The 24,777-nt window shown below is 24.7% G+C and overlaps 1 protein-coding gene across 1 annotated transcript; it reads left to right on the top strand.

The window, feature by feature from the left end:
• The first annotated feature begins 104 nt into the window (after positions 1–104).
• LOC129975922 (NCK-interacting protein with SH3 domain-like) lies at positions 105–21,805 on the top strand. The gene is made up of 11 exons (XM_056089211.1): positions 105–484; positions 6,143–6,240; positions 7,414–7,469; positions 10,472–10,887; positions 12,333–12,494; positions 12,807–12,893; positions 13,049–13,187; positions 15,685–15,765; positions 17,661–17,879; positions 19,888–20,060; positions 21,516–21,805. Exons 1-11 carry the CDS (start codon positions 290–292, stop codon positions 21,705–21,707), a joined length of 1,818 nt encoding a protein of 605 aa, XP_055945186.1. The 5' UTR covers positions 105–289; the 3' UTR covers positions 21,708–21,805.
• Positions 21,806–24,777: the final 2,972 nt, after the last annotated feature.

The raw sequence follows: 24,777 nt of genomic DNA, 5'->3' as shown, positions 1-24,777 counted from the left end.
TATCAGCAGAAACATCCTTCCGGGAAAGGGAAATTGATGTATTTAGAAAATAAACTTTCACTTTTCCAATTGTGAAAAACCAAAAAATTGTTTTGACTGCGCTGGTTTTCGGTTCTCTTTTGCTGCAGACAACAGCGAATCTCATTAAGGAGAAGCCGGTGCTTAATTGATTGGAGTTAAAGAATAGAAAGATCCGCATTGTGTGTGTTATTTTTTTGTATGCATTTCTTTTACATGAAATGCTCCTGAATTTCAGATTGCACCAGTCTTATCTTATTTACTTTTTAAAATGAATGATACCGAAATTTTTCTTTATTCTGCTCTATATGACTTGAGTTCTGGACACAAGCAAGTTTTATTATTTAAAAAAGGCGATAAATTTCTTCCTGTTCTTAATTGCTCAAGTAATCCTAATTGGGCTGTTTGTGTAGATATGAAAGGCAATGTTGGTTATGTGCCATATACCTATGTTGAGAAGAAGCAGGTACGTTTTTGTTTTTCATTTTCTAATTTTTTTAAAAATAAAAATAAGTGAAAGCGAATAATAATTTATAACTTGCTTAATATGCGTGTTGCTTTTATTTTTGTAGCGATTCCATGTCAAAATTAATCTACTATTATCAATTGCTATAAACAATTATTTTTCGGATGATTGTATTTCTCACTTAAGAAACGAAACCAATAATGTATTCAACTTCTGAATAGAAAGAAAATGACTTCTGTTTATCAAATAACTTATTTGAATTACTTTATGATTTTGAGTAATAATCAATTTTTTTTTGTTGTTGCTATTTTATTATATTTTGAGTAATTATCAATTTTTTGTTGTTGCTATTTCATTATATTTTCGGTAACTATGTCGTAATGCTACTTTAAAATCTATATTAACAAGAATGAATGAGTTTTTTTTTCAGTTGTTGTATATACAGAAGGATTTTTTTTTCTTTTTTTGTTAAACATAAGCATTTATTTAATTTATGTTCAGTTTGGTTTTCTAGTTCCCAGTCCCTATGAGTGCATGATTTTAAATACCACCTTGTTGCTGCTCAATATTATAAATATTATACAATATTATGAAGATATCTTACCAAGTATTTTGTGTAAATAAGGCAGTTTTCACTTAAGTTTAGTAAATTACGTCTCTCGAATTAAAATTTCATTTGTTTTCACTGACTGATTCAAATGCTCTGACAAGTAACAGAAAAATTTCATAAATTTTATTGAGAATTTATTTTCATACTACAATAGTTAATTTTAGTAATCTTAAAATAATTATTCAATTTTAAATTATTTTGCATTAATATTTAAATTTTGTAGATTGCTGTTTTTGTCTGAAATTTCCTGCTCATGATATGAATATAAAAATAAAAATGACTTACAGATTATTGAAATATATTTCAAATGTTCATTTTTATACCTTTTTTTTTAGAAAATAGTATTTAAATGCATTCATAGCTCTAATAAAAAAAAACCAACATTCAAAGGACTGAAATGCTGATTTATTTTTATTTATCTATTATTCATATATTACCGATCTACTGTATAGATCAGGGAAAATCTTTTTATAACCCATTCTGCTCACTATTTGAATTAAGTCTGCTCATTTCCAATTTTTTTCCCCTCCCATATTTTGTATTGTCTGTATCAAGTACACAGAGTTTTTTGGGGGGCAGGGGAGGGAACTTTAAATCATTCAATCAGTATAAAATTAGTATTTTTTCAAAAAAATTTCATCTGTAATCATAGTTGCTCGATGTAAAATGTTTAATTATTATTAGATTAATATTGAATGCTATTGAAATGTAGACTATTTTTGATTTCAAAAAGTAAGAAAAATAATAAGGAAATAAGTATAATTTAAAATTTTGGACTTCTTTTTGTAAGATGATAGACTTCTTATATAATTTCATATATGTTTATGTACACACTCACAATAACTACTTGCTTCTCTAAACTTAAATAATTTAATCTCTGTTCAGTTTTCTACATTCATTTAAATTTATTTAATCAAAAATGCAGTTACTTGTTTATATTAATTACTCTTTATCAAGTTGAAGTCTGAAGATTACTATTTTATCATTTAGAAGTAATCTTAGTTAGTTTTAGTGCAAAAATTCTGTAGTGTACTTGTAAATTGAATATCTTATTGTTTTTTTTTCTGAATATGGCATTGCTTTGTAAATAAAGAAGTTATCAATGTAAAAACATGTTCTTATGTTATGGAGTATTGAAAGATGATGATACTCCAAAGAATTCAACTTGAACTCTGAGATCTTTTCAATAGCGAGTTTCTTAAAAGCATTATTGAATATGAAGATACACTTTCAATTTTAATTCTTATATATATATATATAAAAGTATTAAAATCAAGTTAATAGGAAATCAAATTTTTCAGGTCACGAGGAATCATTATTAGACTTTATTGTCTGCATTTCCTTCACAGAAAAAATCCCTCTTTTTGAATCCCTGCCTGATGGTGACCCTTGAAAAAGTTTTCAGGCCAGATTCTTTTTTATATTTTTTTTCATTTGGTTTAATTTTTATTTAGTTTTTTTGATTTTCCTATTAACTTGGTTTTAATACTTTTGTATTAATTCATCTGTGTTTTAGAAGTAGCTGCATTTGCGCTCTCTAAATACTATGAAGTTTTTTCCTGTTCCTTTTTTGGTTTTAGTTTGAATAGGAAATAATTTTTAGTTGCGATTTTGAAATTGTTTTGTTTCGTTTTCATTTTAGTTTCGTTTTCAAACTATTTCTTACTTTAGATTGGTTACATATATATATATATATATATATATATATATATATATAAGATTGTAAACTTGTAAACATAATTTTGAAGATGCATGGCTGAAAAGAAAAAAGTTCTGGAATAAAAGTTTATTTTTTCAGGGGTGTCTTATTTTTTAAAGTGGAAGGGTGATAAATTGATGCAACTATCTAGATTATGACACAAAAACAAAAGAGCCGGAAATTTTTCCTTTTAGTGATTTTATTATAAGATTCTGATAGGGGTTTTGTTTGACTGGTATAGACTTGGAAAAAATAATCTTAGATATTTTGAAATGAATACAAACATGTTTGGGATTTTTATCCTATTACTCAGATTGTGAGAAATTGCAATTTTCATCAATTTTTTAGAGTATGTGACTGTAATAAATTAATAAAAAAGTGGGATTTCATGAACTATGTTCTTCTTTTAATTGAGTCACTTAATTATTTGGTCTCTTTGGATGTAAACTGAAGTCATTTCAAAAGGTAATTTTTTGTGAAACATTATAAATTAAATTTTTACTGAACATTCTATCAAATAGCTCTGAATTCTATTAAATAGGGGTACTTTTGTATTAACTGCATGCCACTTATAAACTTTTGGCTTAACATGTTATTGATGAACATAGTCAATAGACTAATATGACAATTTTGGTGATTAATTGTTGGTTGGAAAAAAGATGGTATACACACACACATACATATTTGTTGGCCTGATGCTAATATGTAAGTATGATTAACTGCCTATTGTTATTTAATCCTCTTGTCCTTTTGAAGAAGTACAGAAAATACAATTTTTTAAGTAATAAAATAGTTTTGTGAAGATATATAGCTACATATGAAAGGTATCTTGAAATAATTTAAGTATCTTTATAATTAAATAGAAAAATCATTGGTACCTGAAATATAGAATTTGTATTATTTCACTGGAAATCACGAGTTTCCAATTACTTACTCTTCTTTTTTCTATTAGTCCTATTTCATTCTATAAATTGCCAGTTAAATTTAGGAAACTGTTATTTTATTGATTGAACCCTTTGCAAATATATTAGATTATATCTGAAACAATCTTTTTAGGTACTTATTATTAAGAGAATATGCTTTTTCTTTTCTTATTAGTATACTTATTAATTATGTGTCTATTATTCAGGCATATATTAGTATTGCTAAGTTTTGCATTGCTTTTTCCCTATTCCCTATATATTTTTTCAAATCAAAAAATGTATCTTCTTGGCCTTTAAAAAATGAATTTATATAGTTTTTAAGGCCAAGAAGATTGCTTTTCTGAAAAATGGAAAGTTTTGAGGTCTTTCTTATTATTCATTTTTGCTCAAATGAATAGTATATTAGTAAATTATAATACTATTAATAACTTCAAAATATTAAAATATATGTGTGATTATGTTAGTTAAGCAAAATTAAGCTTCTGTCTCATAGTAAGAAAGTATTTCTATTTTAATCTTTTCAACATAAATACTTTTACAAAATTATAATTAATTTAGCATAGTAATTTTAAGAATCTAATATACATTTTTTTTTAATCCCTTATCTTTAGTAGCTGTTGAGAAATACTAATTTTACATTTGAATACTTTTGCAAAATGTTAAAAGGGTTAAATGTTTGCTTATTATTGTATTTGAACAAATTTGATTATTCTATCAATATTTTTCAATCAAGATGAATTTCTTCAAGATTTTCTATTTATTATTCCTATTTTTATACATTGATGTGGCACTTTTGACATAAATTATAAATTTGTGATAAGGTATAGTGTTAAATTACATTTAATAAAATATGGACTGTCAAAGTTATTTTCAAATATTTTCTTGATTTAGAAAATTTTATTTCTTACTCTTAAATAGTAATTCTTTGAGAATTGTGTATCGAATAAAAGGATTACATATTATATTATTATGGAATTTTTGTGTTTTTATTGAATGATCTTTATATCCAAAAGCTAGTATTAATCAATAGATTTTTTCATATGGTTTAGTAATTAAAAATTTTATTTCTTTTTCTATGTAATTCTGGATAAGTTAATAATACACATTTTCCTAAATATTCCTGATGTTCTATAATATTGCTACTACTGCATTCAAATTTCAAACAACATTGTAAAAAAATATTCTGTAATCTTACAGGGTTAAAAAATTTTTTGATTGTGATATGTTAGTGTGATTTTTAGCTTTGTAAAGAAAATATAAGTAAGTAGCCAAAAAATATTTTGGTTTTTATTATAAACTATTTTTTGTTATTGCAGTCCAGTATTATTTGTTTCTAATTGAGTTTTTCCATGTTGTTTAGGCATTTCATGTTATCTATGAAAACATCAAAAACAATTAATAAGATATTTATATTACCACCACTTTACTCTTTTGTTTGTTTATTTTATGCTATTATGTTATGTTGTTTATGAAAATTTTAGTATTTTGAGTTTTTCATCTTACATTAATGCTAATGAAATTCAATTAATAATGATCTTATGCTTATGAAATTCAATTAAAAAAATTCTAAAATTAATTTAGCATTTTCTCATCTCAGAATTTTATTCATGGATATCTACCACTTTATCCAACTGATAATAAAATAATTATATTCAATTATAAATAAATTTTATTATTTTCATTTTTGTATTGTAACAATAGGTTGTCTCTATAAATGGCAGAAAATATAATTAAATCTAATCTTTTTTAAGCAGACCCATGAATTAATATCAATAAAGTTGATATTTATTTTCTTTTGAAACTGCGTAATGGAATGTTTGAAAATTAGTGGAGTTTCTTGATAAATTATTTCAGAAAACTTCACATTTCCTTCTTAATTTCAGGATTTCTTTGATATGTATATTTTTTTTAGGGATTTTCATATTTCTTTATTTTTTCTGTATGTATAATATTTTGGGACATTCTGTTATTTTAGTGTAAAGAAATCTTATCTGTCTATGAAGTATTTATATTTTTCATGATAAATTATTGGCTAAATATAATCTGTACATTCATTTAAGTAATTAAGGTTTATGTGATGTTAAAATTGTGAACTGTAACATTCAATCCATGATCATTATTTAAAAAGGAATATGAAAATACTCATTTCCTGTAAAGTTAAACATAGGAAGAGAGCCGATTGATGATGGTAGTTGATATGAAATAGAAACAGAAAACTTTGTTAATGAAATGCCATGGATAACTACTAATCCAACATTATGAAGGGGCTCATAATGTCAGATGATCCAGACAGTTAAGATATAATAAAGAAGTAAAAGAAAGGCAAATTGTGTATAATATAGCACTGAATATAAAAATAAAATGATTGAATGCCAATTGTATTGTTAAGTATAGACTGGTGCTTAAATATATTATAAAAATTTTAGATTCCTGTTCAAGAATATCTTTGGCTTATTGATGATGCTTTAGAAAAACTCCATGGGGATTCTCCAAGTATTTCAAAATTAACAAGAGAAGCTATAAAGTTAGTGTTTCATTGTAATATTTAGTATTTTAGATTTGATTAGATTCTTTCAAAAAATTGTGAAAGATAAATAAACTTTGTATATTTATAACACTTTCTTTATTTAGTCACAATTACCTTATATATTAAAAGGTTTCATTAGTTTTAAATGCAAGAGGAGTAAAATGCATTTTTAACAATGACACGGATTAAATATAAAATCAGAGATTATCCTGATTGTGCAAACTATATTTTTTTTATGAAACATTTGTAAACATTTTTTTTTTTTTATAAATTAAAATAGATTACCTTTTTGATCTTAACCATACAACAAAATTGTGATCATGTTACTATTAGAATTTTACTTTTGCAATGCAGATTATTTTTATATATTCATGAAAAGTAATTCTTTTCTAATGACAAGGCATTCTTGAAATTAAGTAAAGATACTGCAATAAGATTCCATTACAAAATACCATTATAAATGCAAGATTTCTAAATCTTGAAAGAATTTAATACTTGAAATATCATGAAACTAAACAACTTTTAAAATATGATGATGTTTCTGTAATTTTATAAATTGAATAAAATGTGAAATTCTTTGGAAAAATATTTAAAGGATTAGGAAAAAAGGTGACCTAAAAATAGTTGGATATTATAGAAGTCCAAAAGAAAACTATGCAAAATTCTTAGAACTCTAATGGATTGATTACTATAACACATATCATAAAGTTCTTATACATATATCATAAAAATACTTTATAAAATACAACACATTTTATGTTTTACATTAAGTAGAATGTAAAATATAAAACATTTGGGAAGTTGCATTACATAGTATTTTCATTATTGTGCAACACATTAAAATTGTAAGATAAAGATGCATATATGACTTAGTGGTGTTTTTTTTAATAGAAATATTTTGATACCTTTGTAAATAACATATTTTATCTTTACTTTATATAAGCCATGCTTATTTCTTAAAGCTTTAGTTTTTCTCTTATCAATAGAACATTTTTAATAATTTGAATGTCGAATTAGTATATTTTTTTAGTTTATTTGATGTATGTTTGGTATTAAATATAAATTTTTAATTAAGTTTTTTATTAAGTAACATTTTAGTATGGTACTCTTTTCTAGCACTGTATATGAAATTTTAATTTGCTATTTTTGATAGGTAATTTTTGTTTTTAGAAATTTGACTTCTATAAGGGCACAGCTTTTAAGTCCCAGAGATGAAAAGACTGAAGGTACTTATTTCACCTGACAAAATATCCAATGTTTAGTCAGATATTTTGTAGTTTAATTTTAGAAATTTGTATACATTATGTTTAATGTAATATTTACTTACGTAAAATATTATGATAAATGCTTGTTTATTTCTATAAGATTTTACAATCTTTATTATAGTGCAAAGCTAAATGTTTTTCCAGCAAATAATGTCATTCCTTAAAAAAATTTTAGTGCATTAATTTGGAGCAATATGTATCTTTTAATTGATCCCTTATTTAGAAATTCTTTGAATGTTTAGTAAGGTTTTAATCCTGTAGTTAACATGAAGGCTTGACAGACATTTGATCGTTAAAAAGATATATGTAATTAATCATGTAAAGAATTCATTCAGTTTTAATTATATAATTAATGTATATATATATAAACATAATCGTAGCCGAAGATAGGGAAGGCATTTTGAATTTTTAACTTCGTTTTATTTCATCCTGGGAGGCATAATTTATATACAAGCAGCAGCAACGAGCACACCAACACAGAACGACATAGAGCCAGGGGTGTTTGTGCTCCGGGGAAACCCCGGAATTCCGGGGATTTTGAATTTCGATACCCGGAAATTCCGGGGATCGTCGTTCAAAAGGAAGTAGGAATAATAATGAATTATTTATTTTGATCTGGGCGATTTTGTTTGCTTTGAAAGCAGAAAACGCAAGGTCAGCGTGTGTGGTGAAAACTTTTCCTTTCTTTCTCCAAAGGCAGTGATAATGCGTGAAAAGGGGGAAAAAACTTCTTTTTTGTTCTTTCCTTATTGCGAGTTATGACTCATTCCCCCGTTTCTCGGACATTCTCTTCTGGATTCTTTTCGGCAAGTAGGCGCGGCAGAAAAAAAAAGGAGAGACTTCGCTACCAGATGTGCGATCACGTGACTCTGGGTTCAAAGGTCTTATCTCTCCTGGCGTGGCGCCAATAAGTAGAGAAGGGGGATTTTTCGCCGTATTAGCTATTTGTTATTGATCGCTTCGCAACTTTTTTTTCTCCGCTGTGTAAAATTTTCGTTTCATTTATTGATGCACGTGTAAATTTTTCGTTTCTCTTATTCAAATATTTTTTTATTTATGTACGCAAGAGAATTTCACTTTGAAATTTCAGCATATGAAACAGAAATTACCCCTTAAAAATTCATATCTAATTAGTTTTACAGCATTAGATCCAGAGCTAAGAGGTAAAACCAGTACAATATTAGCTTTTGAAAAATTATCATGTCCCATATTTTTAGTGATAATGAAAAGTCAAAAGTAGAAGCTGAAATAAGGTTATACCAGAGTGATATTGATATCACCAAAGAAATGCTCTACACATCTGATGAAAGTGGAAATCAAGTCAAGTGTACAATTGATAAATATTGGTCTAAAGTTTTTAATTTAAAAGATGATTTCACAAATGATTATAAGTATCCTACATTGGCTAAATTGGTCAAAGCCTGCCTTAGCTGCTTCCATGGCCCATTAGTGGAAAGTGCATTCAACTTAATGGATATACTTGTCACTGACTATAGAACCTCTCTTAAGATTGATTCCCTAGATGCAGTGCAGACTATTAAATATGATTTAATGGCTTCTAAAGAAACCTCATGTGAAAAATATGGCTCAAAAAATCCAATGACTGATCCAATTCACAAAGATCTCTTACTGAATATGAACAGAAGTTGGAAAACATATCAAGAGGACTTAAAAACATGTATTTCAGATGAGTCACCTATAAAAGTCTCTGAAAAACCTTCTACATTAGCAGAAAAGCAAACTGCTTCTACCTCTGCATGTGCAGTTCTCGAGGAAATTTCTTCAACTGTAAATGAGGAAAATAAAAGTCAATCTTCCTGCAATTATGAAATTCACCACAAAAGAAAGACAAGCCCACAAACATCAGAAAATAAAAAAAAGCAGCAGAAATTAGATAATTTTTTTTAAAGAATTAATTCAGGTAATTTAAAATATTTGCATAAAATGTAGTAGTTTATATGTTTGAAAATTTATGGTTATTAATTTTGCAAAAAAAGTAATTCATTGAACTTTTATAATTAGGTCATTCAATATTTCATAATTGTAATTTTTCATTTCTCCCCCCCCCCCTCCCCTTCTCGAAACTCCAAAATGCCGGTAGTAAGTCCGTAAAAGTTTCAGGGGATTTTTTGGGGTCCCACAAACACCCCTGTAGAGCAAAAATGAGGAAAAGTTAAAAAGAGAAGAAATTAATTTTCCTAGGTCTTATATGCCATGAGATTCTGATAGGGATTTCCTGACACGTCGAATTAGGCAAGGGAATCATAGGGATCTTTTAGAAGAATTTATTTAAGTCAGCAATTTTTTATCCCTTCTCTTAGAAAATATGGAATGGGATCAGGAAATAAGAGAATATTTTAGAATGAAGTTAATATGTGCTGAATTGAGCTCAAAATTAGGAAATTAATTAATTTCAAATTAGATTTTAAAATATCACACACACACACACACACACACACACACACACACACATATATATATAAAGGTAGAGGTGTCAACAAATAATATAAATATTTTTTCTTATAACTGCAGTTTTAGAATTTATTAAAACAGAAAATCTTGCTCATCTACTATTAGATATTATTTATAATTTTTCATTCATTTAGTCTTTAAGGTACTTGCATGGTAAAATGGCTGAAATAATATATTCTGTTTTTTGCCACTTTATGAAATAAAGTGGCAAAATACATATTCATCTATATACATTTTCATCTTGTTGAGTTTTATTTTAATCTTAAATCTTGCACCAAAACTCATCATGAAATTATTTGTGGAATATTATTAAATTTTAATGAATGATTTTTTTAAAAATTATATGTTATGTTTCTAATAATTTATTAACTTTACTAAAATTCAGATTAAATTAAAAAAAAAAAACTTTTTTTAAAGTTTTTTCTTCTTTATTAAGTTTGAGAATACTGCATTTAACTGAACTTTAATTATTTACTTTTTTCTACTAATAGATGTTGTTGGGACTCCTGTAAATGAGCATATAACTCCAGTAGTTGATCCGCCATCTGGGTTTTCAAGTCCTGTTTTGAACTCTGCTGATTCTGATAAAGGCATAACTGACCAAGCAATACCTGATGCAGTGGAAGAAACAGCTAGTGAAATAAAACCTCAGGAATCTGAACAAAAGTCTGCCTTACTATCAGTTGTTGAAAATGGGACTCAGACTGACAGTATTAATAATTTTAATGTGCCAAATTGGTTAGTTCCCTCTTTAGTTGAAAATGTTAGACATAAAACTCTTATTAGTCATGAAAATTCCAAGGCAGCTGTTGGTATTATTTTGGACACTTTGTTAGATGCTATTCCAATGCTGGATACATTGTGGTTTCAGTTGAAAGAAAATTTACATCAGTCAGAAGTTATAGAGGTTTGTATGTTGTAATGTAATACCTATAGAGATTTGTAGAGGTTTATATTGTAATACCTAATAAAGGTATTTGTAGTTATTATCTTTGTAATAAATTTAAATTTCTGTACTTCTCATCTTTAATTGTACTTGGCTGCCAAATTTACAATCAACAGATAATTAGATTGATAACTTTAAATGTTTAATTACATTTTAAATTTAATTTACAAGATGACCAATAATAGTATAGTTTAACACGACTTTTAAATGGCATTTCTGATTAGATAGATATTTACTGCTATTGGGCTTAGGGTAGTATCACAGGTAGACCAATTAAAAAATCTTATTTTAACTTTCAAGTAAATAAATTTGTACAAAATGTAAATTCTATGAATTATAAAACATTAAATATAGTGATCAAATTCTTATCTATTTCATTATATTCACTTTGTAATTACAAAATTTTTAAATATCAAATGTCTTCTTAACCCTTCAACCAGCTGAAATGTAGAAAGTCATTCCGATGAGTTTCATCAATAATGGATGGAATGTAGAAATTCATTCTTTTTACATTCAAATGTCATCATTTTAAAGAGATTCAGGTGCTGAATAGTCATTGATTAATGGGTTAAATTCTGCACAATCATGATTCATAATTAAAAAAAGCAAATGATAACATATGCTTTTGTACAAAGTTATTAAAGTAAGGAATGACCTTAAATAAATCATTTTCATGCAGTTAAAAAGGTATTGAGGTTCAAAACAAAATTGAGCATTTTATTAAAAAAGTAATATTATAATGACATATTGTCTAGGACTACAGAATGTTTAAATCTATCATTGAATAAATTCTCTATCACGGCAAAAGTTATCCTTATTCTAACTTCTGTTTATTTTTTACATGAACGAAATATTCCTTGTAGAAAATATATTCAGAAATACATTTTTAAAAATTTAGAAGTGAATGAAAGATATGTTGATTATATTTAACATATTGCCATGCCATATTTAACATATTGATATCTACTTTCCCATACAAATTTATGTACAAGAACTAAAAGTGTCCAGAACATATTAAGTAACAACAATGGCCTAAAAAGATTTTTTAGATTTTAAGCAAAATTATTCTTATATATTTGGTATTTTTTATGCATTGCTTGAAAGATTAACTAATTTTTGAACATTCATCTATATTGCATCAACAATGTAATAGCTTTGAAAAGAGAATGGTTGAAATATTTAGATTAAATATTAAAAATAAATTTGAGACATAGAATGTAATAAGTAAAATTTTGTGTACTGTTAAACACTGCTCATGAATATTAAAATTTTTATTATATAATTTTCATTCTATATACTGCTTTATGAGTGACTTTTTGTACTTTTTATATTAGCATGACATATTATTTAAATAACAATTTTTTTGATAAAATTAAATTTTTCTGATATCTCTTTAATATTTATAGGAAAATGCCAAAGAAGTAATACATAGTGAAGATCAAAGAAAATTGTTAGATATTTTTAAGCAGCTATGGTATTGTAAAAATGATGAACAACAGAGAAGCTGGCCGGTTCATGAAGATGAGGATCATATTAGTGGCCTTCTTGTGGAAATGAACAATATATTTGTATGGAGTCTATTTTATAATTAATTTTCATTGTATAATTAGCTTAATATTGATGTTGTGTTTGAATATGCATTTAATTTCTTTTTGCTAGTTGAATTTTTATGTTAATTTTAAACATATTGCTAAATTCATAGTTTTTTGTTGTATTTCAATGCATGATTTTCCTCTTTACTTTTGAAAATATTGCATTATGCTGCTAAAAGTGATTTCTCTTGTTTGTAAAGTTTCAGTAAATTATTTTATTAAAATTTTCTTTCTTTAAAGTAATATCTGCTTTTAAGTGATCAAAATGAATTTCTTATTTTCTTTCAGATAGATGCGAATCCTCGAGTTACCCGAGAAGTGATTCGTTGTGATGAATATGAAATGGTTAATTTATTAGTTACCTATTATCAAATGGTACTTAATTTTTTAACTCTATGTTTTTTGTAATACTTTAAATGTAATTTTTCTTATATGTGATTGTTCTGTAATTTCTGATTTTATATGATGATAACTTTTACGTTTGGAAGTTCTGCTTTAAAGTTTATTTATTTATTTTTGTTTCAACATAGGAGCCTAGAAAAACATTGCGAATAAAAATGCTTCATGTGTTTTTAACTATTTGTGAACTAGATGTGGTTGTTGTAACTCAACTTTTGAATTCTGTACTTCCTATGGAATTAGCTAGAGATATTCAAGATAATTTTGAAGGTATTTGATTTTTTTTTCTTTTTGTCATGATTTCCTATTTTCAAGCTATTTTTAAAAAAGTAATTTACTATTTAGAAAAATTAATCTTCAATTATCCTTAAAATTAATTTATACAGGAAAACGTTTCATCTTAACATTTATTATGTTTTGTATTATCTGAGATTATAAAGAGTGAACTAAGGAGCCTAAAGATTTTAATTTGGAAAAGTGAAATTTTACAGATGTGTAGCACAATATTTTTTAATTTTTAAAAATAAATAAGCCATTTTTTTCAATAATATGGCAATCATCTGAAAAAAATTAACTTTTCATTAATAATATATTAATATTAAGTCAGCAATTACTCATTTAATATATATTTATTTTATTCATAATGTTTTGATACTCAATACTTTAAAAATAGTTCTGTTGCTTTGATAAAATGTATTTCAGTAAAAATCATCAAGGTGACTGTATTCATGAAATTAATATAGTTTCTCAAAGTCAATTAGTGTTAATAACAATAACTTAGTCATGTCACTTATATCAGTCAACTTGATAACTACATCTTATCACGATAAAAGAATAAAATGTAAAGTTATAATAATATAAGTAGAAGTTACTTGATGATGGAACATTCTAATTAATTAGTTCAAATTACTTCTTACTTAGTTTAATTACTTCAAAATGGTGCAATTGTCATGAAGTTGATGTTGAAAATTGTAAATTCTTTCTAATTGTTAAAATCGAAAATTATCAGAAAACTTCGATTTTTTAAAGTTTGACGGTTTTATTTTTGTATTTCCCACTCTCCCTATGTAATTTGAATAATCTGCTTGCCAAATGCAATTAAAAAAAAATACTACTTTCAGTTTTGAAAAATTATTGTTTCCGATACTGAATGCGGTTTGCTTTTCGTCAATCGCTGGACTTGCGCTTAGAACACGGGCGCGCTCTTACATAGTAAAGTTATCTATGTGTGTACTTCATATATAAAATAATTTTAATTTGTTTATTGCTGTTGTTTATTTAAACATTCTTTGAGTTTCATTGCTTTAAAGAAATCTATGTCAAAACTGTGAAAATAAGGGAGTACATGGGAATAACTAGTAAAAATTTGGTATCGTAGATTTGCTCCTATTTTTTCTTGTTTGCTCCTATTTTTCTAGTCTTGTGCTCCTAAATTTTTTGATGTGGGGTTGGCAGGCAGCTCTAGACTATAAAAAATTGTACAATATTTTTAGAAATGTTGCAAAAGGGAGTAGATAACCAACCATTACATGTCAAGGGGTCGAAAGCATTAATATGAAACAAATATTTTTAAAATCAGTATAATTATTATGTCTGGGAAATCAGTCATTTTTCCATTTAAAATATGCAGAGGAATAGCGTGATTTTATTTCACACAAAAGAAGAAAATGATGTGTATGTGGAATGGGGCCAAGCAACTGTTCTATAGTATATCTAGAGTTCATGAATTTTCATAAGAAATAAAAGTTTTTAAGATCTGTTCAGTGATTAGAGCTAGTGAATTCTGTTGCTAGGCATAATGCATTCTCCATAGAAAATGTACTGTGAGGTATTTTTTTCTACCTCTTAAAAATGAGGGTAGAGGAAAGCATGGGACTCTTGATGACATATTAGAGTTTTTGAGTTTTTACTTGAAACAAAAATTGGGGCTAGATGATTGTTTCATTTTGCTTTTCAAATATATAAATAATTCATTATTTATATTGATAATAATAAGTATAATATACATGCTCCTAGACAGCTTTCTGATTAGAATTCCTTTATGTTTAAAATCTTATTTTATATTTTCATTTAAATAAAATAATTACATAGGAATGTAAACAAATCTTTTGAATTTTTATAATGACAGAATTTTTAAAGGATTAAAATCCTACAAATATTTTTTAACAATACATAATTATTGAAAATTATAAAATTTACCTAAAAATGAATTTTAGATGTGAATCAATGAAAAATATTATAATACTTAGAATTAGTTGAACCTATTAAAAAATAATACTTTTGTTGAAACAAAATAAAAAATGATTCTCACTGTAAATAATTAAATGAGTGCTCAGTATCAAAGAGTTGTGGTGGAGCCATAGTTAAATAAAACATTGATATTTCTATCGTATTACAATTTCTATTTCAGAGCTTTATTATCATTTGGAAAGTGAAATTTAATCTGTGATATAATCTGTGATCTTTTTAAGTCTGAGAAATTTTTTTCCAGTTTTTCTTAGTTGTATGTAGTTGAATTTTATGAAAAGAAATTGATTTTCCACTATGATATGATTTATTTATTTTCAAATTTGTCAGTTACATTGTAATTAACCTTTGCTGTTTATTTTATGAAGCATCCTTTTTCTTCATTCATTAATATGCTTCAGTTTTGATTAAAAGAATATGCAAGAATAAAATGCACTCAAACTTTTATTAGAATATAATATTTTAAGGTTTAAAATAAAGTCTAAACTCTTTTTTTTTTTTTTTTTTTTTTTTTTTGTAGATAGTGAAAAAGTTTTCCACTCTACTTTATTATTATCAGTAATTTTCAGTACAGGAGAAAAGCCACCGACTGGAACTTATGGTAAGGAAATGATTTTACCAGTTTGCTTCCATACACAAATAACATTTTTTTAGTCATCTTATTATTTTTATTTACCGTGTTTTCATTCATCCATTCCTTATTTCCTTTTAAAATATAGAAAATATATTTATGATATCAATGCACATGACTTTGTGCAGTGTAGTGGAATGTATATAAATTATGCAATTGATGACAATGTTGGATTTATAAATATATGTTTTTGATGTAAATTAAATAAGAAATGAATTTTGGTTATCAAGGAAATATGTTTAAATAAATCCATGTTTTAAAAAGAAATATGAATCATAACATTTGATTGAAATGAAACTAATAATAACATATATTTATTTTACTTAGAGAAAAAACATATTCAGGTAAATACTAAATTATTTTCAAAGGTTTTTTTTTAAAAATCTATTAATATTAAATATAAATAATAGTTTAAAAGAAAGTGTAGCTTATGTGGCATTTATTTGTTACTATTGTATCTCATTTATTTTGTGCTATTTTATTATTCTTGTTATATTATCTAGAGATTAAATTATGTGTTTCTAAAGAGTTAAAAAAAATTTACATTAAAAAATATTTTTTTAAATAAACTCTTTTAAAAACAAACAATTTTCTTCTTTTTTTTTCATTAGCATAGTATATTGATTTTAGCTAGTTTTCTTGTTTTTCTAAAAAAATGTTTATATATACCTTTTATTATATAAATTATGTTGCCATATTCACTATTTAATGTATTTCGGTTTATTCAGTTAACATAATTAAGGTTTTTTTTTTCATTGTATCAAATTTTTTATTTTATGTAATAAATAAAATGAATTTTGTATTAAATGATTACAAAGTAAGGATTTACTATCAAAACTTGTTTGAAAATAATTCTTTAAATTTTGACTCTTTCTTTTCTTTTCTTTTAGAAAATATTTTAATTCCTCTGTAGTTAAATAGTTTAATAATATTGAACAATGTTAATAACAAAGTTAAAATCTTCTAATGGTTTACCAATCTATATAGGTGAAGAGAAAACCCTCTCTCATTTATTATATTTAAAACTGATTTAAATGAAATAATTAAAAAATATTATGGTATCAAAAGAAATTGCTGTTCATTTTTTTTTTTCAATAACATTAACTGAAGTAATTTCAGTATGTATAAATACAGTAAAATAATTTCGTTATGAATTTTGGTATTGACAATATTAATCATAAAATTGCATTTAGACTCATCTAAGTATCTTGATGGAAAATATTTAAGAATTTAATTCTTTTAGTAATCATTTCCATTCTCTAAAACATTCTACAAATTCTGTTTGAAGATATTCATAAACTTTATATTTACTTGATATGCATTTATTGATTTTACTTTGTGTACAACATCTGTTAAAAACTAATTTTAAAATTAGAATTTTACTTCTTTTTATTTAAATTCTTATATTTATGATGAATTGAAGTACAAATGGAAGATAAAGAAAAACAGTATCATAAGGACCCAATATAATTTGGTTGATACTGGATATAAGTGTGATGCATCTATAATTTTACTTATGTGTAACAATAAATCATGATTATATATATATATATATATATATATAATGATCAAATCCCAAGTTTTGAATAATAGGCAGGTCTTTCTTTTTTGCTTTGAATTGTATTAAATTATTAATCTTGTACTACAACTATTAACTATTTGATGCTCAAAAAACGTATGTCACAAATAATAAATCTCATTAAAAAAGCATTTTCTTTTAATGACTACTGTAAGATGTGTAAGAAATTGCCTTTGTATAATTCTTTATGAAAGATTTAATTTGATTAATTTTATCTTTATTTAAAAAAATTTTGCTGTACTATTTTGTTTGATTATTTTTCTTTTCTTTTCATATATATATACAGATTTTATAAACAAGAAATTCCTGCATTTTATATTTGAAAAGTTGGAGGACGTTGTAAAAAGTGATGATGAAGAAGTGGGCCAAAACTTGTTAAGCATAATTTTAGCATTCAATCTTCACTTTGAAAATGTTCAAGAAAATATAGTTTTAGAAACTCTTAAGGAGAAGCAATCTGCTCAGTATCTGACAGAAAGATTGATTTTTCTGCTCAATCGAGAAGGTACCTTGAGCAAAATTTAATATCTTTGGGGACCTTCATTTATTAGCACATCATTATTAAGTGTTTATTTTTATTTATGCCAATGTATATATATATATATAATATATAATACTGCAAGTATTAGATAGTGAGTTGTCTAAAACCATTAGAGAATATTTGCAATAATTTGATAGGAATTCAAAATCAAACATCAGAATAATCAAAACTAGCAACACATTTTTGAGACAAAAGGAAAATTTGACCATTTCTTTGCAAACTATTGTGAAAAAGATTCACTTTAATTTCTATATATTTTAATAAAATTATGTAAAGTATGGCAACATTTTTAGTAATGAAAAAGAATGCTTTGTTATCTGTTTTTTGGTAAAATTAAAAGATAATATATCTGTAAATGAGTACTCAAAAAGTGTGTTGTAATTAAAAATGCTATCAATACATTAGTCAATTATTTAAAAAAGATTTTAAATTTTATTCATATTATCTGAAATTATAAAAATTATATTAAAATAATTGTTAGATTATTACTAAGAAGACTATTTGTATTTTATGATTAAAGTGAGTAATTTCTTTTACCACATTACATCATATTTTGTTTTAAACCATAATTCTGCTACTTTTTTTCTTTGCATATCATGTGAAAATGTTCATTATGATTGTGTGCATTATGAAAAAAGATATAAAGATGTGTTAAAATAAGCAAGTAGACCTGAATAAGTTATTGGTTAATATAGAGACTTAAATAAACACTTTTGTCAGTTTTTAATATCATATTGTATAACAAATGTGATTAAGAAGCAAATAAATTCAATTTACATCTGAAAATATCTTATGATTAAATTGCGACTTTTTTACAATCACTAAAATAGTGGTGTATAATTTTCCCCTTGGAATAAAAACAATTTTGATCTAAGTTGTTTTATTATTAATGAACCATAGAAACTAATGTAAAGGAGCATTTGTTGTCCTAGTGGTTGCAATGCTATATATTTTATCTACTGGCAATTTTAATAAGAAATTTATTTGTAAGATAATGGACAACTTAGATTTACATTTATAGGGACTTTTAAAATTTCTAATTTTTCTTGGAGTACTAATTACAATTTTATAAGCATATTATTAAATAAATGTAAAATGTGGATAAATGTAAATTAGTCATTTTGATATTATTTAAACATGTTGTTGCCTTTTATGACCAGCTGTTCATTTATCATATATATTTTAAAAATAATTGGAAAAATCAAAGAACCATTTCTTCCAGTCATAAGCACTTTACTGAGTTCATAAATTTTTAGTGCAGTCCTTCTCTCAACCACTGTCCATTTCTCAGAAAAATTTCCAAAAGTATTATTTCACTATTTGTTCTATATTTGAAAATCCTTGACCAAGTTTGTCAGATACAATCCCATGAGAATCAACTCTGATGAATGAAGCAATCAACTTTGATGATGATATGAAGTTTCAATGTCAAAACTTCATAACACATTTTCAATTTCTGGCATTCTTTGTCAGTTTCTCTTGAAAATGTAGTGGAGTGGTGGAATGCAGTGGACTCTAAATGAGTTAGTTATATAGAAGTCATAAGTAATAATATGAAAAAAGGAAGGCAAAATCAGGTCAATAGTTGGGTCTGTTTTTAAAATATATGGATGATAATATTATATTTAATATAATATTAATATTTCAATAAATGGATGATCATAAACAATGACATTTTAATTTAGCTTTATAGAAACTTATGAATAGTTGCATTACACATATTTCTAAGAATGCCATGAAATTAAACTGCTCTCATTTCTTAATCAAATGTATTGTTGCACAAAATATATATTGATTATATATTTTTAAAACTAATTTCAAGTATATATAAAATGCCTTTAGAAATCATATTCCAGGCATTTCTAACTCATCATAATTCTATCATAATTTTCTCATTCAATTAACTTGAGTTGTCAGTAATTATCGTATTTTCACATTTTTCCAAAGTTAATATTTTTTTTTTTTTTTCCAGAGGATCCATGTAAAATTCTAACTGAAAATAAAGATGCTGAGAATTCCGTCATGAAATTTATGATTGACATGTTTTCTTTCCCAGAATTAATTGATCTGTTTTATTTAAATGATATCAAGGTGCTCCTTGATATAATAGTGAGACAGCTAACTGATTTGCTGCCTGGAGAAAAGGTAATAAGTTTTTATGTTTATATTTTTAAAATTATGATGTGCTTGTTATATCATACATAAGTTTTATTGAAGAAAACATTTTTTTTTCTTGTTTTTATTATCTGCATACATTTGTACAAGCTTTTAGAAAATGCACACTGTAAATTTTGTTTATGCAAAATATTAGCAGCATCAATCTGAATTATTAGTAATAATTCAGATTGATATTAATGTCTAATTACATAATATTAATGTCTAATTACATAACTTTGCATTGTTCTTAATCTAGTAGTTATATAATAATGGTTCAGAACCTGAGTGTTATAAAGCATTTAATTCATATGATTTTTTGTGATATGATGCTGAACATACTATTTTATAAGCAGCTTAACTTGGATAGAACATTTAAGAATTGAACCAACTGACATTTAATTTAATGAAATTCATTCTGAAATAATATATCTTACATCTGTGAACATTTTTAAATTCTGGAATTGTTCTATTAATATTTTTGCAAAGTCACATTGTTATATTTGGTTCCCATAATACCTAATAGATAAAAAAAAATATAATTATGATTAATAATTTCATACTATTGCAATGAGATATCCAATAATGAACAACAATGTGTTAAATCTTAGCAATACAAATGTATTAAGGGATCAGTAATTTAACTCAAACTTTTTTTTCATGTACTTGTTCTTCCCCCCCCCCTAATTGAAAAAGAAAAAAAAAAGCTATATTTAAATTTCCTTTCTTACTGATTAATTATTCTTTAGATGTATGGTTATTCTTTTTCTTTTATGCTAATCATGATTTATAATCAGTTATATGATGCTTTCACAAGACTTTCATATTAACATTAATTAATTATTTGAGTGATGGATTTATATTAGGGGTATGTACAGTGGGTTTTATATTATTTCATTAATATGCTTTAGTAGAGAACATGCAAAATTTCATTCTAACAATATACCAGTATACAGTCAATATGATTATTTGATAGCTTTTGGTTTAAAGAGTAAACTGGAAAACTGCATAGCTATCTCATTTTGCACTCAAAATATTTTTTTTCCTTCTGAATTATGACTTCTATGAATGCATAATCATCCTAATTAATTTTGTAACATTTTGACATATTTTCAAGTTTGTCAGTTTTTTCCCCTCGTTGAATTGATGACGGTTCAGAACAGTTAATAGACAATATGTTATGGAATTTCATACATGAAAATGAAATTTTAAACTGTTGTCTGTTTTTAGAATTAAAAAATATATATATTCAAAAGATACATAACATTTATTTTCATGTTTCCAATCAAGTAAAATAATGGTATTACTAAGTTCCATATAATTTGTAAAGAATAGTTTTTCTTTTCTCTTAAATGTTAATATTTTATTTTTATATATTATATTAATTTTAATCAAAACTGGAGTTATTATACACTTGGTTCTAATGATGGTTTTAATTATTCTCAGAAACGCTTTGATTACTTACGCCTTGTTAAAAATCTTCTAAAGAATTCAAATTATGGAGAACATCTTCATCAACTAGAAGGCTTACAAAAGTGCTTCAGATTCATTCTTTCTCAAGAATTTCCTGATGAAGATGAAGTAACTCTTGTATTAGAGATGACTTATGAATTTCCTCAGTGGTTTGAAAATGTTTAATGTATCTTAATTATATGCTTTATGCATATCATATATAATGTAAAATCAAAGTATTATACTTGAAATATTTCTCTGAGTTTGTTGATTTGATATTATCATAATTCCTACTTATTCCAATGTATCATTTTTGATTTATTTATATTTTCTACTAACATTTTTTTTTTTTTTTTTGATGTTGAGAGTATGAGTTACTTGATATTGGTATAATTTCCTAATTTTGCTGAAAAATATAGCTAAAACTGTTGACTTTATTTAGATGTATTGGATTATAAAAAAATATAGTGGCCAAAATATTTTTATAAGCTCAAAGTTTCTCTAGTTTTGATGTTTGAAATTATCATCTATTTCTAGAGATTATTTTCTTTTTTAACTAATTCGATAGCCACATTTTGACTTTTCTTCAGTTGGACATAATTAATATTCTTCTATTTAAGTCTTGAATGAGTAGTTCATATTCTTTTTAGATATATGTACATCTTCTATTAATTTAAACTTCATTAATTCTAATCTAAAAACATTTGTCTTCTGATTTAAAACAAAGACATTTTTGCTGCCCTCCCCCAAACAATTGATACATTTTTCAAATATTAATATGCCTTTTTATTAAAAGTTTTTTTTTTTTTACAATCACTTTTGTTGAAAAGCTTTTTCATAGTTAGATTCATAGCTAATTAGAACTGAAATTATATTAAGCATATTTTTTGTAGTTTTCTATTCACAAATATACTTAATTTTATTTGGAGGAAACAACTTTAAAAAAAATTTAATTCAAAATTATTTATCATTTCAAATAATTGTTTTCAGTAAAGTAACTTTGAAATAAATCAAATGAGAATGTATCTTTCAAAATTACATATATTGATACAGATATTAAATATATAAGAATTTAAATAAAATATTATGATTGTATTCTTTTTGTGCATTTGTGATGTTTTTCTTCATTTGTGGGCATCTTAAATTATCTAAATAAATACATTTAAAAAAAAGCATTCCAATGGAAAAGACATGCTAAATAGCTTTCATTTGATTAGGCTTTGTAAAAATAAATGTGAAATTTTTAAGAATTTTATTCTATAATTTTTTTTTTTTTTTCTTCTCTTGCTTAACCTTTAAAAATATGCTTCTTGAAATATATTTATCTTAATAGAATTTGGTTCCATTCTTATTACTTGAATGTTTTAATGATTCTATTAATTTTTTAAATATATTCCTTCAATTAGTACAAAAATTTTTTTAAAAAAAATTTTATATTTTGGGGTGTTTTTATATTGAATAGCTATTCATAGTGAATTTTATATTTCTCTAATGTAATATATTTTTTCCTGAGAGTTTGTAAGTTATATATATATTATTATAAGATCTGCTATATATATATATATATATATATATATATATATATATATATATATATATATATATATATATATTAAAATCTTGACTCATGAAATTAAAATACCCAGAAAATTATGAGTGTCTTTACATATTTTTTCTTTGAAAGTTTGTGAAGTCTGTTGTATTTAGATTCATATTTGAATATATTGCTTCTCTTTGACTATCTCATTAAATTCATTTTAAATCATGTAATAATTTGATAATGTAACTCATGTGCCAATGTAATTTGAAATCATATAATATTTCATTAAATTGCTTATACTAAAAAAACATTTTAATTTGTGATAAAATGTATAAACATAGAAATTTAAGATACAAATTGAATATTTCCTTTGGCATTCATTTAATGTTTATTGAATCATATGAGATAAAATTTTGTTGTATTAAATTGTATTATTTCTCTCACGAGTGATTTTTTTAAACTATAAAATATACTTATAAATTAAATTTGGAACCAACCTCTTTTAGGTAGTATTTTTGACATTTCAAAATGGATTTGACATTTATTATTATCTTTCTAAAATATGGTTAAAATTCTGATTTATTTTAATAATTTAATTTTTGATACTCTCTATAAATAAATTTATATTTTGGTAATCAAGTTCGTTACTGTTATTTCAAAAATATTTTTTGTTTTACTATTTTAATGGTAAATAAATATTGGTAGAATTTTACTTTATTATGTAAATGTGATGGAAAATATAAAAACATATTTAGACAATCAATGAAAGCAATATTTTTATGCCACTGTTTTGATGCAACAATCTGTGCATCTTGTAAATTCAATATTAGGCATAATTATATTCTAAATAAAACATTATTTCAGATCAAATGCTACTTCAGAATAGTATCGCACAGATAATTATGCAAAGCTATTTTTAATCAATTAGAATTTAATTAATCTTTACTTTAAAATTATTGCAAAAAAATAAGTATATCTTTACTTCTTATAGCTTCACTTATAATATGTGGTATTTTATTCTAATGTATTCATTTTGGGAATGATGCATCTGCTGATTTTAGATCAACATGTATTTTTAAAAAAGTTATTCAGACTCTTATTCTATTAGAATTTGAATGAAATATATATATATATATATATATATATATATATATATATATATATATATATATATATATATATAATATATGCCTTAATAAAATATAAGAGTTTTCTGCATACTTCAAAATATGATTTTTATCATTCAGATTTAATAATAATACATTTATAGTACAAAGAATACAGTTCTACCTCTTGCCTTCTCTTAAATGTTCAAACTCTTGCTTTACGAGTATTGCATATTTTGTATCAGATATTCAGTATCCCAGTTTATGCTATCATATAATTTTTCCATTATTTAACAGCATATAAAATAAAATAAATTTTTCATTCTAGTGAAGCATATGTATACCTTGTCTTTATTGTTATTTATTTGGTACAAAGAATTCCTAAACTTCTTAATTTTTTACATTAAATATTTCTGCCAACAGTTTAAAAAAAATGATAAAGATGATCAATGTGAGGAATAATCTACAGTGATAAATATTTAAGAAAGACTTTAAGGCATGGAATTAATATGTTTAAAGTAATAAATAAAACCTAATTACTTGACTTCGTTTTTTTTTTTTTTTTTTTTTACTGTGGCTATAAAATCTTATTTTATAAGCATATTTCGAA

The sequence above is a fragment of the Argiope bruennichi genome, chromosome 7 (assembly GCF_947563725.1).
Source record: "Argiope bruennichi chromosome 7, qqArgBrue1.1, whole genome shotgun sequence".
In the NCBI taxonomy this organism is placed as follows: Eukaryota; Metazoa; Arthropoda; class Arachnida; order Araneae; family Araneidae; genus Argiope; species Argiope bruennichi.
The sequence above is the reverse complement of the archived record's forward strand: the minus strand, read 5'-3'. Positions and strand labels throughout refer to the sequence as shown.

Bases quoted from the DNA above. Each gene is read 5' to 3' on its own strand.
- LOC129975922 (XM_056089211.1), top strand. From the start codon at position 290: ATGAATGATACCGAAATTTTTCTTTATTCTGCTCTATATGACTTGAGT. The intron at 7,470-10,471 runs GTACTTATTTCA...TTCTACTAATAG, and splicing joins CAGAGATGAAAAGACTGAAG to ATGTTGTTGGGACTCCTGTA. The intron at 15,766-17,660 runs GTAAGGAAATGA...ATATATATACAG, and splicing joins GCCACCGACTGGAACTTATG to ATTTTATAAACAAGAAATTC.